The sequence below is a fragment of the Nymphaea colorata genome, chromosome 9 (assembly GCF_008831285.2).
Source record: "Nymphaea colorata isolate Beijing-Zhang1983 chromosome 9, ASM883128v2, whole genome shotgun sequence".
Taxonomy (NCBI): domain Eukaryota; kingdom Viridiplantae; phylum Streptophyta; class Magnoliopsida; order Nymphaeales; family Nymphaeaceae; genus Nymphaea; species Nymphaea colorata.
In genome coordinates this window covers 5,524,501-5,542,142 of record NC_045146.1, presented here as the reverse complement: position 1 = coordinate 5,542,142, position 17,642 = coordinate 5,524,501, and the positions used below count along the sequence as shown (strand labels likewise).

Here is a 17,642-nt window from a genome sequence, read left to right as displayed (position 1 = left end):
ACAATTATTCAAAATTCACATTCATCAAAGACATCAATCACCTTTTTCAAAACTTAGCCAAATCTCGGAGAGTAGTCTCGATCCGTGATTGGCTCGAAGCTGTCCTATGCAGTTATCATTGTAGGATGCTTTCTAATGCACAATCGGGATCGAAGAGACACTCGACTCGATACCCCATCTCATCTGTCCTAAACAATTATCATTGCTAGCATGCACATACAAGTGCATAGTAATTTTCAAAACAAAACTTATAGTACTATTCAAAACAGAACTCACCTCATATAATTCCATCACATACATTCACTCAATCACATCATAATCAGTCAATCGCAGCACAATCATAGGATCCATCGATCTTGAAACACACATTCCAAAGGTTGAGCCCAGGCAGGGATTTTCCTGGAATGCCGTCATACCTATCGCATCCACAAAACGCCTCGAGCTACACGTTTTGTTGCTCAATGTCTACTGGATGTGCCCGGTGTATCTGCAAACACAAATAAGTGGTAAGTTCTCTACTCACTTCGTTTTCCTATTTATACAAATCTGAAAATATAATCATTGAGGCATGTCATCACCCCAAGAGGGTGTCGACGGGTAGTGTCGACCCACAAGGCCCTCCAATAGGCCACTTCCCAACTTCTTGATGTTGCCACCAAACGTCAAAACTCAAGGCTTCGATCAATCTATCAGTAACACATTTCTCATTTGCATTCTTTAGTCGAGGCATCAACTCAATAGTTACGTCCAACTTACGTATTCTTTCCCCAAATAACGCCAAGATACACACATTCACAAAAGCATGCACCACATGCTCACTAAGACAGTTCTAAATCTCTTCTCAACCACATCCAATCTCCCATGTTTCCTAATTGCTTCGAAAATCAACTGCTTAAGAGATAAATATACACATGAATTCTCGTCTTTCTCAAAATAATTCTAAACTTTCCCCAAAATTGCAACATTGCTAACATGCATTTTAAATCATCAAAACTTAAATCTAGCATGCTCAATCAATAACCATACATGCTCCAACAGAAAATATTCAACAATCTAGGCTGGATTAGGCCTTGCTCACCCCAATTTTAGAGTCTTAGCTGTTGTATCCCTCCCGCCGCCCCACCCCCCGATAGTCACCTCACGAGTTCGAGTGATCCCCAAAACAACCAAAATTAACTGTCATCGTCACCTCCCAAGCCTTCAACTCGCTGGTATGAGGGGAAATAATGTGTCCCCAACTGCAATCCAAACCAACATCCCCAAAATAATAAAAAACAGCAATAAGGAAGTTAGAAGAGGACCTTCCGTAGTGAAGAGCTGGTTCAGTTAAAGATGGGAGACTCTTGGAGTGAGGAAAAACTGGCGGAAAAGAGAGAGTGTACAGAGGAGAGTGCACGATTGAGGGGCTGCCGATAGAGGGGAGACGGACAGGGAGAGGGTCCGGGCAGAGGGGAAAGACTGGCAGGGGGGAGGGAAATCGAGTGGGGGAAATGGGAGAGATTGAGAGGAGCAGAGGAGACGGGAGAGAGCTTGAGCAGAGAGGAAGAGAGGGCACGGGAAAAGGAGGATGCTAACAGAAAGGGGAGAGGGCTGCGCAGGAGGGAGGAGGAGAAGAAAGAAGATAGAAAGGAGAGGAAAAGGCGGAGAGAGATCAATGGGCTAACCAGCACCACCGCTGCTATCCTCGTCGCCGCCCTGCACCATCTCTGTCTTCTTCTCTGTGCTGGCATGAGAGGCAACCGGGAGGAAGACGAGGGAGAAGAGGGGAAGGCGAGGGAGAAGAGCCCTCGCGTCGGGCTCCTTCATGCCAATGGGTTCGGGTCTGGACCCGATCCGGCCCACCTGAAAACATAAAGCGTTACACCACATATATTCCATTATCCAATTCAGGGGACCCTAGGGTGCCTAAGCCTTTCAAAATACTAGACCAATAGAGGGGGTTTCAAAATGACATACGATTGCAAACTAAATGGCTTGTGAAATGGATCAGTAAAGAAGTATATGTGCCAACATGGGAAAGTTGTACTATAACATTGATTTCTCAGGTTCTCGCCCTGGATGACGAGGTGAAATTTTGGCGCGTAGGTGGAGTATAGTTGGTGCAATATATCCATTAATAAAAAGAATACACTAGGCTTCCAACTAGTTTGGTGTTGGGACGCTCAGTCATGGGGGGTAGATCCAATAGCAAGGGGACCCTTTATAGACCTTGTAATTAGGGTTAGGGCAGAATCATATGTTGGCAAGCCAAAGGAAGGCGTTTAGTAAAAGTATATATATATATATATATATATATATATATATATATATATATATATATATATATATACACTTATTGATAAGATTGACATCAAAACTAAACAACAAGTACAATATGTGAACTTGACAGCATTTGTAAATAGGAACTGAGACATTTTTTAAATTCTTTAATCAATCAAAACATATTCGTGGCATTCTAATGCTAGACGTCATTCTTGTTGGAAATTGCTGCAAAGGTAATGTCTACGCACACATAGCGTGCTCTATATTGCAGAGACGTGTGCCAGCTCATGTTATGAGTCAAGATCCAGAGACTTTCTTCAGAAGTATATATTGTAATATCTGAACAAGCTGAAGATAATCAGGTACCAGCTCGCAACTACAAGATATCTCGCTTGTGACAGTGACATGGTGCAACTGATCTTCAGCAGGTTAGGAACGATGTGATTGCTACTTATTACGTCTCTTTGTCCTTCTTACTTATGAGAGTTGAGTGTCAAGCTATTACAGTATGAGATGGCACCCAAGGGTTTTTTTGAAATCTCCCACGAACTTCGGCTACACTTTCAGGATGATTTTTCTTTATTTGAGTTTCTTGGCCGTGAGAAATTCTAGAATAGAGATGCAAGTTTCGGCATTAGCTTTCAGCCAACGATTGTGTTAGTACAGGTCACAGTTCAAGGTTCAAGAGCTTACTGAAACTTGGTCCTTATTATTTTCCTTTCATTTTCCAAGAAACATTGATGAGAAAGAGAGACTAATTGAAGCTGTTGCTCGGAGAAGACATGCCAGGTTGTGGGAGGGATCTCCACAGGCTAGCTGTAAGAATCTCAAATGCCATTACCAACCTTTATAGTAAACTTGTTTTTTTCCTATTTTCTTATTAAAAATTCTAATGGCGACCTCTAAAAGCTAACCTACGTTGTCCTTTTTCTCCTTCCAATTTGAATTCTAGTGGATTTTTCTTCGTTCAGCCAACAATGTACTGCTTTTAAGATCCCAAAAAGCCGTCTATCTTGTCGTGTCTTCCCTCTGGCTTTTACGTTTTTTGTGCTGAAATTTTCAATTACAAATTTGCAATAGGTTAGTGACTTAGTTTTGGCATGTTGGTTAAGGTATTGCAACACATTGGCCTGATAATACAGGACCTTTTTGGAAGGCCTCTTGTGGACATTACTATACTGAAGCCACCACTACAATTTTTTAGATTATGTATATATCCTTTTGCTATAATTTTGTTATTCAGATCAATGATTTAATAATCTCTCGCTCCCTCTCCCTCTACCTGCAAACTATGTCACAGTGAACACATGACAAGCTACGTATACAACCATAAAGACTGTTGCTTACTGAATGCTTTTGTGGGCATTTCAACAAACAAATGAAGGCGTTGGCAATGACCGTCTGCCACAAAATGATATTCCACGAGCAAACGTTCTGCACTAAGATGCTTCACTTTAAGAAACATTCACAATAACAGTCACGCCTTACCATAAAGCCTTCACTGTTGCAACCGACGAGGGCAGTCTTCTCAAACGAAAGGCTAACGTATAACGTGGCATTCCCCACCCATTACTGCATCATTTCTAAAAGTTTTTTCTTTGCTGCTCCGCCACACCAAAAATTCCAACGTTGAACCAGCACGCCTTACCGTAAAACCAGAGAGAGAGAGACGGCTGGAAATGGGTGCCGGAAAATTAAGCAAGAGATTCCTCAAAGAGTTAGCCGAAAATTGAGATGAGACAGAGACAGTCGGAAGAAAAAAGAAAAAAGAAAACTCTCTTTTTCTGTTCCAAAATAAGGTCGTGGGTCCTTTCATTTAACCTTTAATGGGTACTTCAGTAAGTTTGTTTTTCACGCAACGTTTTTCGTCGGAAATAGTCACAAATATGAACATTTGTGAATAACTATTAAAATTTGAGGGCCCTTTTGTGCACGCCCAAAAGGTGAGCGGTTTTTTGTTATTGACCAAAACTTAAGCATTTATATGTAATTTTTTCTTTAATTAATAATCATGGAACAAGAAGCCAAGGTAGGAGCAGATCATCAGGCTGAAGCATCCACCCTACTACCAACATGCCACCAAGCACATGAGAACATGAACATTAAAATGTTCCCACTTGTTTTGCATGTAAATTAGGGGCATATTAAAGCCAATTATCGGTTTAATCATCATAACAAAGGGAAAGCTAGACAGACAGAATCCAAGAAAGAGAAGACAATTGAAAGGAGTTGGGCATGCCCTAATTCTATTGAATCATTACAACACAAAATTCAAGGATTACATGAGAGTACATTAGTGAAACACAAAACAATAGGCTTGGCATTGATTGTATGTCCTTTACAATAATACACACAACATAGATCGAGCATGACTATGACCCAGATCCATAGAACAAGTGTCATCAGGACAAACGCAGTATTATTAAACTCTCAACCTTGACCTAACACATCTTAAGCTAGCTCTTTAGCTAGGTACATTGGAGTTCTTGCATGTAGACGAGTGAACATCATAGTTTTGTTAGTAATACACTTATCACTGGACATCTTTCAAGCACAACAAGGTCTCAAATACATATTAAGGAATAGGCCCCACATTTTCAACCACAAACTATACTATTGGTTGGTCATCACATGATTTGAATGAATAATAAATTTACCTTTCAGAAGGCCACTTTGCACTTGAGAAAGCTCCACTCATAAATGCTGCTACTCGAATTTTAGGACATCCTGAATTGTGCTTCGCCCTTCAAGGATATCAACAATCGCAGACATTTTGGGCCTAAGAGAAGGTGAAGGACAGGTACACAGAAGAGCCAAATTCAGCATTACAATTGCTTCTTCATTGGAAAAGTTTGATTCCAATTTGGGGTCTACCAACTCCAAGAGGTTGCCGTTTTCTTGCAGCACATAAGCCTGTAGTGTTATATTGCAGTAGTTAGAAAGGCACATTCTTTTCATCTCGTTTTTGGAGCTAGCAATATCATCATAAAAATAATTCACCTTTTCAGTTACTATCAAACTGATTTCTAGATTTACTTATCTAGTATGACATTCAAATGTCACAAGATGTTCTCATAATGAGCCCAGTAGTTCAATACTATGTCATTCAAGTGCGGGAACGGCTGTCGATACAGAAGGTACAATAGGAAAATTACAGAATATATATATATATATATATATATATATATATATATATATATAATTTTTTCCTATGAAGAAGAAAGCCCAATTTGAATAAAAACGGAAGAAAGAAAAATGAAAATAAACACTACAATAAAACTTGTAAAGAAGCAACACCAGATATAGAACAAAAAATAAAGGAAAAAGATATTTTTTTTCTATTCAGAATAAAATCCCAGGCACACAAAATCTCATGTGCAGCATTTAAGTGAAAAAAAAAGGAAGAGAACAAAGAAAAGAATATGTTCCTGGAAGGTCACTGCCAGTTGTTGAAAGGTCACCATCGGTTGAAGGAGTTTGTTGTCAGTCACTGGAGATTGGTGCAGGCGGGCAACAGTGTAGGAGATGGAAGAATGGAAGAAGCATAAAAGAAAATCACTTTGGCGTTTAAGGAATCCAAAATCCAATTAAAGGGAAAATGGATTTGATCTCCACTTAGACCTAGACCTGATTTGTGATGTACAAGGTCCGCCAGCAGGACCATTATAGCACTGACATGGGAGTAATCCATCTATCCATCTATGTCACATAGGTACAGGACGGGTATCGGTGTGGGTACGGGTACCGTACACACGCACACATATAAAGGCATGTCTATGTGGTGATAATGAAAGCATAATTAGTATTAGACATTCGCTCGTTCTAAATTACCAATAAATATCACGGAATGTAATTTGTGCTATAGAAAAAGGGACAGAAAGGAAGTGGGAGTAGTTATGATGATGAGTAAAAGATGACAAAATTATCCCTTTATGAAACGTAAAAGACGGTGTTAAGAAACGTTCGAAAATGGGATGTTCGACGAAGTTGCTCATATAAGCTCGACGAGTTGGAGTGTAAATTCAATCTCTGAGTTATAAAACGAGTTGATTTCGAGTTATAAAACGAGTCAAGTTCGAGTTTTAAGACCTCAACACGTTTAAGCTCGACTCTACTCGTATAAGTTTCATTTTTTTTTTTTTTTTTCATTTCTCCCTCCTTCCTGCTCTCTGTCTCTCACTCTCCTTTTTCTACTTCTTCCTCCTCACCTCCTCTTTCGCGTTGAAACTGTAAGTCACAACCCCCTCCCCCTCTCTTTCTCTTCTTCTTCTTCCTCTTTTTCTTCTTTACCTCCTCTCCATCTCGCTTTCTGGATGCAACGGCAAGGACGGAGGACAGAAGGAGGTACCTCTCTCTCTCTCTCTCACCTCTGTCTCTTTGTATCACCCCGGGCCACTGTCCAGCATGGCCTTTGGACAAATGTGCCTGTTCGAGGGGACAACCTCCCTCTGCTGTATTTAGCTTGGCTGGATCTGCCAAGGCTGGGCGAGTGGCCGGAGTCACTCAAACGGCCTTGCTCCTTACCCTCACCTCATCTCTCCCTTTCTCGTTGAGGGTTTCAAAAACCCTCAATCTGGTCGAGGGTTTCTACAATCCTTGAGCAGGTCGAGGAACCAAGCCAAGGGTTTTAGAATAGAAACCCTTGACCTTGGTCAAGGGGAACAGGAACCCTCTCGACCAGATCGACTACCTGCCTGCATAGCACAGAGCATGAAGCGCATGGACAATTTTGGACTCGGTCAACTTTGACCAAGTCTGAAAATGGTTGGACTCGACCTCAGGTGCGTTGACTGTACCCGGTGCAGTCAATGCCCTACTCGAGCCGCACTCCCAATGCCGCGGCCGCACCCGTGTTGCTGTAACCACGTGTCGACACGGGTACAAGTGCAAATCGGGCGTACCCGTGTCACAAAGGTATCTATGTGGTATAAGATTGATATTAATAAAGCATGTAACCTGAATGGTCTCTGATCATGGTAGAAAACCTATTTGAACATTTGTGACAGAAAAATATTACTTGAATGGATCCAAAGACTAACTGATTGATTTCCATTTTGTCAAACGAGATTGCCTACGCCTTAACATCATTTTGCAAGAAAATACTTGGAAATTTCAACCATCAACCCCTAAGATTTAAGTTTTAAACAAATGTTAGAACAACAGTCTCAGAAGTAAAACATAAGAGAAAGCAGTCCAAATGAAGTCCCAATTTAAGACTAGTGGAACATGCCATTTATGATTAACAACTATAACAACCTAACCCAAACGGACTCAAATGTCTACTCTGGCAGAGTGGTGGGAAATAAATGTAAATGGAGGACACCACTCGATCGGTGCGAGTCCATCAATCAAAGGAACAGTGATTCTGCAAACTAGGATGGCTGGTAATGGGGAGAAAATTGTCTGGAAGGTATCTTGCAACTAATACTAATGATAAGATAGTACAGTAAACTGGGGACACATTCTCAATGCAATGCAATATTGAAGACAGAAAGGCAAGCAGATTACAAAGAAAAGGCACAAGGCCCTTCTGTGTCTCAAGGGTATATCAAGCATCTGATGAAAATGTCAAAAGATCTTCAAACTAAGGGATCCCATACTCGGTTTTAGTTGCACGAAAGTGCATGCCGGTATGTTCTCGCAGTTAGATAGAAGATGCAATCTCTCTATGAACTCTCATTTTCCAAAAAATATATATATAAGTAAGGGAAAAAAGACAAGTTTTGCTTGTATCTCATCTCAGATGTCCATGATGCAACAGCTAGCTAATACTGTACGGTCCATTATCTAACATAAAATCACAGAATCAATGGACTAAAGAAAGGAATCCGTTAGCATTTAGTTTCAATTCAAGAGCTCTCTTGGTAGCCTCCTCATTTATTATCTAAATGAGCTTATAAGAAAGTGAAAAGAGACATACCCTGTCTAATAGAAAAGTATAATCCTCCCCAGGTAAGCCACTTGTATTGCTTTGGCCACTTACAATTTCCAAGACAACAACACCAAAACTGTAAACATCTGCTTTTTCTGTTAAGTATCCCCGTGTTGCGTACTCAGGAGCCATATATCCTCTGCAAGGACAATCAACAAGAAGGCTCTGAGCTAACCAAAAAGGAAATAAGAGAGAGAGAGAGAGAGAGAGAGAGAGAGAGAGAGAGAGAGAGCACTTGAATTGGTGACTCACATAGTGCCAGCTATTCGAGTGCTGATGTGTGTATTTTCATCCTCGTGAAGCTTTGCTAAACCAAAATCAGATATTTTAGCATTCAGCTCCTTGTCAAGAAGGACATTTGTAGCTTTGATATCTCTGTGAACTATCTTCAGCCTGGATTCTTCATGCAGATAAGCTAAACCTTTCGCAATTCCAATGCAGATACTGCATCTTGTTGCCCAGTCTAGCTTCAATTGGTGTTCAGTTGGACCTATGAATCACCAAATTCTTATCATTTTCAATGTTAGGTAATGATGTGTCATTTATTTAAAAAAAAAACATTTGAACTGGAGTATTGATTTTAAGATGATTCCGCAGACTGTATAACATAGGTTGAGTTCTGCAAGAGTAGTGAACTGATCTACCATCATAAAAAGAATCATGTCAATTGTCAAGCACATTAAAATCTTACCAAAAAGAGCACGCGCCAGGGAGTTGTTTTCCATGTATTCATATATTAGCATCAACTGCTTGCCATCGATACAACAGCCAAATAACGTCACAAGATTTGGGTGTTGCAAAGCAGATATAACACCTATCTCATTCAGGAATTCCCGATTTCCTTGCTTTGACCTTGATGAAAGCTGTTTAACTGCAACTACTCTTCCATCTGGTAGTGTTCCCTGTGTTTAAAGCATGAAAAATAAAAAGGAAATGTTGATGCTGACCACAAATTTCAGAATACTGGTAAAGTAAAAGTAAATCTTGTAAAAGGCAAAGTTATAACCCCAGCATAGATACATACTAATCATGTAAAATGCAAGGTTATAACCCCAGAACGGATATATATTTAATCTTTTAAACTGTGCAAGTGTGGAGGTAGAGAAGGAACTTCCCTCATTAAAAACAGCTTTAACATGGACATATGACATACTAGTGGAGAAATGAAGGCTCATATGAGATTACAACCCTATCGGCTATGATAAATATATTAGTTTATTTCTCAAAGTATGCAAGTGTGGAGGATAGACTATCTTAAATGTGCTTCCTAGTAAAAACTAGCTTTGAAAATGATCCTAAAACTATGTCACATAGGTACAGGTACGAGTGCCGGTGCGGGTACGGGTACTGACCATTTTCAAAAAACTTGGGTGCGGGGTACGGCCGTATATATATATATAAACAATAAGAAATACTTAGAAAATATGTATCAAAATAAAAAATATACATCAACATAAACAAATAAATAATATAGAAAATATATATCAACGGCTCTTGCAGTAGTGTGTTTAAGAAACCTATGAAAAACTTTAAACATATGGACAACCAAGCAGCCCCCTAGTCAAGTATGAACATCAATCGAATTTTCACATCTAAAGAATAGAATAAAAAGGTGGAAAAAATTAAATCAAAATAAACTTAAGTAGTTTGGATCTATAGGTACCCAAGGGTCAAAGTACCCATTTTGGGTACGGGTACGGCGACACGGGTACGGCGACACGGGTACGTGGACTTTACTGAAGCACCCATGTGACTTAGTCCTAAAGAATAAATCATGTTTCCTCATCCTGCTGACCTAGTGTATATAATACAAATACCAAGCATATGTATGACTTTTCGTAGAGGAATTTCCTTATCTTCCTAAAAGAAACAAATATTGCTCTACTATTATGCAAAAAAATGTTTCTTAAATAAGACCTAGCATGAACAAAATCATTTATAATTTCACAAAATTCAAAAGGTACCTTGTAAACTGGTCCAAATCCGCCTTCTCCAACCTTATTTTCCAAATCAAAGTTATTTGTAGCAGTTTTTATATGATTCAAGCTGAAATAGCTTTTTTTCAACTTGAGATCTCTGAGTTCTGCAACAACAAGCAAACAATCGGAGAATTTTAAGCATGACAATCCTAACAAATTTAGTCCATAAACTATAATTAGTTTATCCTTCAACTTAAAGTCACAAAAAAAATATGTGCTCCAAGTTACATTTGTTAGAATGTATGTATCCCGATCTATATGTATCTATATATATGTATATTACATATATTAGTCAACTAATATGTTGAGGAAACGTGCTGCTTTGGTATTTAAAGTTTTATGTATTTTGGAATTTAATATTAGGTAGCTTTCTGGATTTTTAAAATTTTGTTGGACTCTTATGTAAAGGGTTAAACATAACCCTAATCCTTATTTAGTCTAATGGAAAAGGAGCAGCCGATAGACAGATGACTGCTACCTATTCTCTCCTCCTTCCTTACGTTCTTCTCTTCTCCCTCTTCTCTACCTCTTTACGCAACATGGTATCAGAGCCTCGGACCTAGGACCGTGCCATCTAGGGTTACAAGGTTGAACGTCTAAAGTTGCTGCTACCTTCAAAAGATACGGTGGGACTGTTTGATGAAAAAGGGGCTGATCACGTTCTACATGTAGAGACGTGATCTGCACCCTATGTTGCGTCGAAGTCTTGATGTTGCTGAAGAACCTAATCAGATGAAGTTGACAAGTTGCTGTCTTTGTTCAGATTTGAATGTCGAAGTGTATCAGATCTAACTTTGGTGATGTCGTTGACAAACAGTTGATGTTGATCAGATCTGAATGTCGCAGAATATGTCAGATTTGACTCAGTGGATGTCATTAAAAAATATCAGACCAGAGAACGTCTGATCTGCCTGGCCATCTGGTGCAGAGTTGATTCTTAGTCAAAATGAAGCAGGTTTGTCTTGAAATCTGATTGCAGTAAGTCTGTGAATGCTGTTTATGTTCAGTCTGTCGTAGGTTGGTGTTGAAATCTGGCTGAAAAATTCTGTGGTTGCTAGTATATATCTTGTTTGTCGTTGGCTTTTATAGTTATCTATTTTCGTGGTTCTAGTTTCATGGTTCTAGCATGGCTGCCAACAGATCTATACAACTTGATAGAACTGAATCTGGAAATCAGCACATAGAGGCAGGTGTTGAATACAAAGCTTTCTCAAATCCATTCTCGTTTGGATCTACTATCAAACTTGATGGAGCCAACTATGATGTATGGGCTAGAACCTTCATGTTGTCAGTCGTTGGACATGGAAAGAAATATATATTGGAAGAAGATGAACCAGTTGAAAAGACTGGTAAATACGCACGGTGGGAGGAAGAAAACAACATTATTAGTTCTTGGCTTATAAATAGCACTCAGCCTCACATTGCAGCAGGGCTTTGTTATTATAATACAGCCAAAGATATGTGGAATTCTCTTCGACAGACGTACTCTCAAGATAAAAATATCAACAAAATTTTATAGGTTCAGCAAGAATTGTTACAAATGCAGCAAGGTGACATGGATTTGACGGATGCTTACAGGTTCAGATTTTCCTAATCTTGATGAGGCCTTCAATAGACTAAACAGATTGGTTGTTACTCTTCCTCCATCCTCGAACAACTCACAGCCTTCTGCCCTTGCCTCATTTGGAGGAGGAAGAAGTGGACTATACTCTTCCCGTGGTAGAGGAAGAAGCCGAGGTCCTAGAGGACGTAGAAGACTTCAGTGCACATATTGTGGTCGTCTTGGTCACTTAGAGGATAGGTGCTGGAACAAAGTGGGTAAACCTAACTCATCCACTTCTTTGACTGTGACATCTTCATCTAGTTCTACTCCAAACACACAGTCTATCAATATAACTCCTAAGGCGAATCTCACTGCTGCTTCAGTAGATGCTACATCTCTTAAGTTAAGTCCATCTAAAATTGATTTAATTATGGAGCATAGGTCAAATGCTACTCCTTCTACCTCATCGGCATCTACAGCTGTCACAAGTTCAGCATACTCTGCAGGTAAAACTACTTCTAAAGGTTGTTGGATAATTGATTCTGGAGCATCTAAACACTTTTGTGGAGATACTAGTATTTCAAACCTGCAGAAATTTGATTCACCTCAATATGTTCAATTGGCGGATGGAAGACTATCGCCAGTAGAAGGACATGGAGATGTTTATCTTTCTCCATCTTTGCTTGTTCATGATGTGCTATATACTCCTGAATTCTCGAAGAATTTGTTATCTGTAAGCAAACTAACTAAAGAGATGAATTGTAGAGTTATTTTTTACTCGGGTACTTGTGTATTTCAGGATCTATCGACTGGGAGGAAGATTGGTGGAGGCCATGAGATAGATGGAATATACATCTTGGATACATCCAATAAGGAGGCGTCATTCTTGGTTGATTCTTCTTCAAGTGCCTTCTAGTGGCATCTCAGATTGGGTCATCCATCATTCTCTAAACTTCGGCTACTATGTCCTCAAATTTATTCTACAACGTCTATCGAGTGTGAAGCTTGTCAACTGGACAAGCATAGTCATACTTCCTTTCCATTGAGTCAAAGTCAGTCTAGTCAAAGTCTATTTGATTTAGTTCATGTTGATGTTTGGGGGCCTAGTCGGGTTCCAAGTCGGTTGTCGTCTCATTATTATCTTTCTATTGTTGATGATTTTTTCTCATGTCACTTGGGTGTTTTTTATGAAAGACAGAACTGAAGCTCCTTGTATCTTGAAATCTTTCATATTGGAAATAAAAACTCAATTTAATTTTTGTGTCAAGGTTGTTCGCACCGACAATGCTCTCGAGTTCAAATCTTCTCATTTACTTGAATTCTATAAATCCCATGATATTGCGCCACATTTTACCTACCCTCACACATCTCAACAAAATGGTGTAGTTGAAAGAAAACATCGCCATTTGTTAGATGTAGCCCGCACAATCATGATTCATTCTCATATGCCTTCCAAATTTTGGGAAGATGCAATTTTCACCGCATGTTACCTAATAAATAGATTGTCATCATCTTCCATAGACAACAAAATTCCAATACAAATTCTCTACCCAAATAGAGCTTTATTTTCTTTACCCCCATGTATATTTGAGTGCACATGCTTTGTACATAAACTTGGTCCCAATCAAGATAAACTAGCTGCTCAAGCAAGTAAATATGTGTTTGTGGGATACTCTAAAAATCAATCCCACACTAAAAATCAAAAGGGGAATCGATGCCAAGATCCTATATCTAATCGAGAGTTTGTCAGTGCCGATGTAACCTTTCTCGAGTCGTCTTCATTCTTTCCTGCAAGTCCTTCATATCCAAAGTCTGTGATACCCTCTTCTGTTCCACTTCCAATTCTTCCAATTCCACTTGAGTCCCTTCCTTTTTCATCATCACCCACCTGTTCCACTCCCTCCATTCCAAGGTTTAAATATCCTCCTCTCACATATTCAAGAAGGAATTCATCATCTAATGACCCTGAACCATCTTGCTCTCGGGAGGTAAGTAGTTTTGAATTACATGACATGCCCGAGTGTTCCCTTGATGCTCTTGTTCATGATGAACTACCTATTGCACTACGTAAAGGGATTAGACAATGCACAATTCATCATCTTTCTAAGTTTGTTAGTACAACTCATGTGGGAGATCATATGTGCAAATTTATTGATGCCTTGTCAGCTACATCAATTCCTATTTCACATGAGCAAGTTATGTTGGACTCTACGTGGTACTAGGCTATGAAGGAAGAGATGGATTCTCTAATATCTCGTCACACTTGGGATCTCGTTGAACCTCCTTCTGGGGCAGATATTGTTGGCTCGAAATGGGTTTTCACTATCAAGTACAACTCAGATGGTACAGTTGAGTGTTACAAGGCACGGTTGGTAGCAAAAGGGTACACACAGACATATGGTGTTGACTTCTTTGAAACTTTCTCTCCTATGGCACGTTTGGGCACTATACGACTCATTATATCTGTTGTAGTTCATCGATGTTAAAAATGTCTTTCTGTATGGGGATTTAACTGAAGTGGTTTATATGCAGCAACCACCGAGCTTTGAGAAATAGGGGGAATGTACCAAGGTATGTTTGTTAAACAAGGCTATATATGGTTTGAAACAGAGTCCTAGAGCATGGTTTCAGAAGTTGTGTGACGTTGTGTCTAAGTTTGAGTTTCAAAGATCGCCTTTAGATCATTCATTGTTCATAAAAAGGACTTCAAGAGGTATAGTTGTTATGGTGATATATGTGGATGATATTATTTTAACTGGCGACAATGAACAAGAAATACAAGACACAAAGAAGTATTTACAACAACATTTTGTTATTAAAGATTTTGGCTCTCTACATTACTTCTTGGGGATAGATGTGGCAATAAGTAAAGAAAGTCTAGTCTTTTCTCAAAGAAAATATGTTCTTGATTTGCTACACGAAACATGTATGACTAGAACTAAACCAGCATCTATTCTTACAAATTCTCGCACTCATTTATATGATGACAAATCTGAACCTGTTGATAGCAAATCATATCGGTCTCTCATTGGAAAGCTACTATATGTAACAATTACTGGAACTGATATATCCTTTGCTATGGAAAAACTAAGCCAATTTATGGATAAGCCAAGAAAAGCCCATTGGGATGCAGCTATGTTATTATTGAAATTTCTAAAAGGCTCCCCTAGAAAGGGTTTATTATTTAGTCTCTTGGAGAAGTAAAAAACAAGCTGTTGTTGCTCGATCGAGTGCAGAGTCAGAATATCGAGCCATGGCCCAAACAGCCACTGAAATCACGTGGGTGAGAGGCATGCTAGAAGGTCTTGGAATTCAGGTAGAATTGCCTATAAAAATGCAATGTAATAATAAAGCGGCTACTTATATAGCAAATAATCCGATCTTCCACGAACGGACCAAGCATATTGAAGTTGATTGTCATTACATTAGAGACTTGGTCCAAGCAGGGATTATTTATACTGAGTATGTTGCTTTCGAAGACCAACCTGCAGATATATTTATCAAAGCTCTTCCGATATCCAGTTTCATTAAGTGTTGTAGCAAGCTGAGCATGATAGACATCTATGCTCCAGCTTGAGGGGGAATGTTGAAGAAACGTGTTGCTTTGGTATTTAAAGTTTTATGTATTTTGGAATTTAATATTAGGTAGATTTCTGAACTTTTAAAATTTTGTTGGACTCTTTATGTAAAGGGTTAAACATAACCCTAATCCTTATTTAGTCTAATGGAAAATGAGCAGCCGATAGATAGATGACTGTTACCTATTCTCTCCTCCTTCCTCACGTTCTTCTCTTCTCCCTCTTCTCTACCTCTCTACGCAACATAACATATGTCCTATATATATATATATATATATATATATATATATATTAGGATACTTAGGTTGTTTATGTAATTTTCCCTTTATTTATGTATTTTTCATTTTCTGTACTTTTGGATTTCCACTTTTACCCTCCTACTTTTGCCTTATTGTTTAAAGGAGGGGTAGTCCCAATGGCTAGATTTCTAGCCGTTGGAACTAGTCCAACGACTAGATCTCTCTCCTCGTGTATTCTTCTCTATAAATAGTGTAGTTGCTCTCTTGTTTTGTTAAGGCTTTTTGGCCTGCTTTTGTGTATCCATTTGAGATCAATATATGTTTATTTCTCCTCTAGTTTGAGGTTCAGTTTGTGTGACTTATTGAAGCGGTTGGAATTTTCAAAAGTGTATCTCTTTGAAGTAATTTTATCTCCAAATTTAGGTGGCTGGTTTTCATGGTATTAGAGCCATGGTTTGGCTCTTCGAGTTGCTGATTTTCAAACCTTAAAGAATCAGTTCATGAAGCACACCAACTGTTCGATGTAAGTATTGGCTCGGTCTTGCACAAGAAGTGTTGTTTTCTTTTTGGCCCTTGGCAATTGTTTCTCATGACTTCTTGGTGATCTTTGTGACTGTTTTGACACTATCATCTCAAGATCCTTGGCTGCGGTGCTTGTGGCTGGTTTCCTATTGTGGCTGAGATCTTTTTCTCTTCACGTGGAAGCAAGCTTCTCCAAGAATTGTAAGTAGATTATCTTTGTTGATTGTGCTCAATGGATGACAAAGTTTCATCCCCTTTCCTAAACTTTCATCAACAAACTATATCCAATGGGCTAGAAGTATGGAGCATTTTATTTGTAGTAAAAGCCTTTGGGGACTATTTAATGGAACAAGAATTAAACCTCAATTAGTGTTACCCAAAGTTGTTGATGAAAGGGCTATGGAATTAGATGGAACAGAAAAAAAAAAAGTTGTGGCTGAGTACAATATGACAAGAATGGAATATAGGTCATCACAAGATTATCACATGGATATTAACTTGTATTGACATTGCTACTAGTGGGCAGATTTCAAAATTATATTTGACCCAAGAGACATGGGAATACCTAAAGAAAACTCATATAATGAGAGATGTTGCTTATATGTGCAATATTTAACTCAAGATTCAAAACCTCCAACAAAGAGATAGATCCATGAGCTGAAATGGATCAAGTGTATGTTGAGTTGAACATTTTTGAACCACATAAGGTTGATGCACAAGATCTTATTCTTAGGGTGAAGAAAATCCAACGTGATAAATTTTATAAGTTTGTCATTGGTCGAAGACCCGAATTTGATGGTGTTAACTTCCTTGCTCCACTATTCTAAAACACCATCTGTGAATGATGCTATTGCCGAACTTGAAATGGAAGAGAATCGACTTTGCCTTGATAGAGAAAAAACAAACAATGTTCTTGCTACATCTAGGTCGGGAGCTTACTTAAGGTCTTATCGACCTCCTCATTTCAACTGAACAAATGAAGAAGAAAGAAAAATAATTATTTGTTACCATTGTCAAGAAGAAGGACATATGAAACCCAAATGTCCAAAGCTAAGATGTTTTGACAAGAGAAGTAATGTGGTGGCTCCCATCCAAGAAGAAAAGAAGGAGACAAGTTCCTTTCAACTTGATCAACTTATAAGCACTCTCCAACCAAAACTCATTGAAGTCATTCAACCTTTGCTTAAGGGAGGAAGCACACCTTCTGTTGACGGATATTGGTGTACGGGTCCAGGTCTGGACCCGATCCAGTATGTCCAAATTAGGGCATACTTATATCATTGTAACCCTAATCTTTAAGGTTAATGAAAATCTTAAGAGAGAGAGAGTCTGGCTGCTAGTGGGCACCAGCTCCTCCTCATCCGTGGTTTTTTCCTCTTGTTGAGGGTTTTTCCACGTTACATCGTGTTCCTCGTTTTCTCTTTCTCTGTGTTCGTGTTTCTACATGGTATCAGAGCCAACGAGGTTGAGACGTTTTTGGTGATCGTGGTGTTTTCTCCACCCGCCGTTGCTGCTGCCACTACCGTCGCTGCCGTCTTCATCACCACCGCCGCCATCTCCGTTGCCGCCGTTTCCAACCGGCTGCAT

The 17,642-nt window shown here is 39.1% G+C and overlaps 1 protein-coding gene across 1 annotated transcript in view; it reads right to left on the bottom strand.

Annotated features, from left to right (window-relative positions):
- Window positions 1–4,559: 4,559 nt before the first annotated feature.
- LOC116260251 (probable LRR receptor-like serine/threonine-protein kinase At1g07650) overlaps window positions 4,560–17,642 on the bottom strand; it is a 78,007-nt gene continuing 64,924 nt past the window's right edge. The window contains exons 20-24 of the mRNA XM_031638435.1: window positions 10,159–10,277; window positions 8,886–9,096; window positions 8,447–8,684; window positions 8,183–8,333; window positions 4,560–5,175 (exon numbers count right to left, since the gene is read on the bottom strand). Of these exons, the coding sequence (XP_031494295.1) occupies window positions 4,969–5,175; window positions 8,183–8,333; window positions 8,447–8,684; window positions 8,886–9,096; window positions 10,159–10,277 (926 nt within the window). The 3' untranslated portion in view covers window positions 4,560–4,968. The remainder of the gene's footprint in view (window positions 5,176–8,182; window positions 8,334–8,446; window positions 8,685–8,885; window positions 9,097–10,158; window positions 10,278–17,642) is intronic.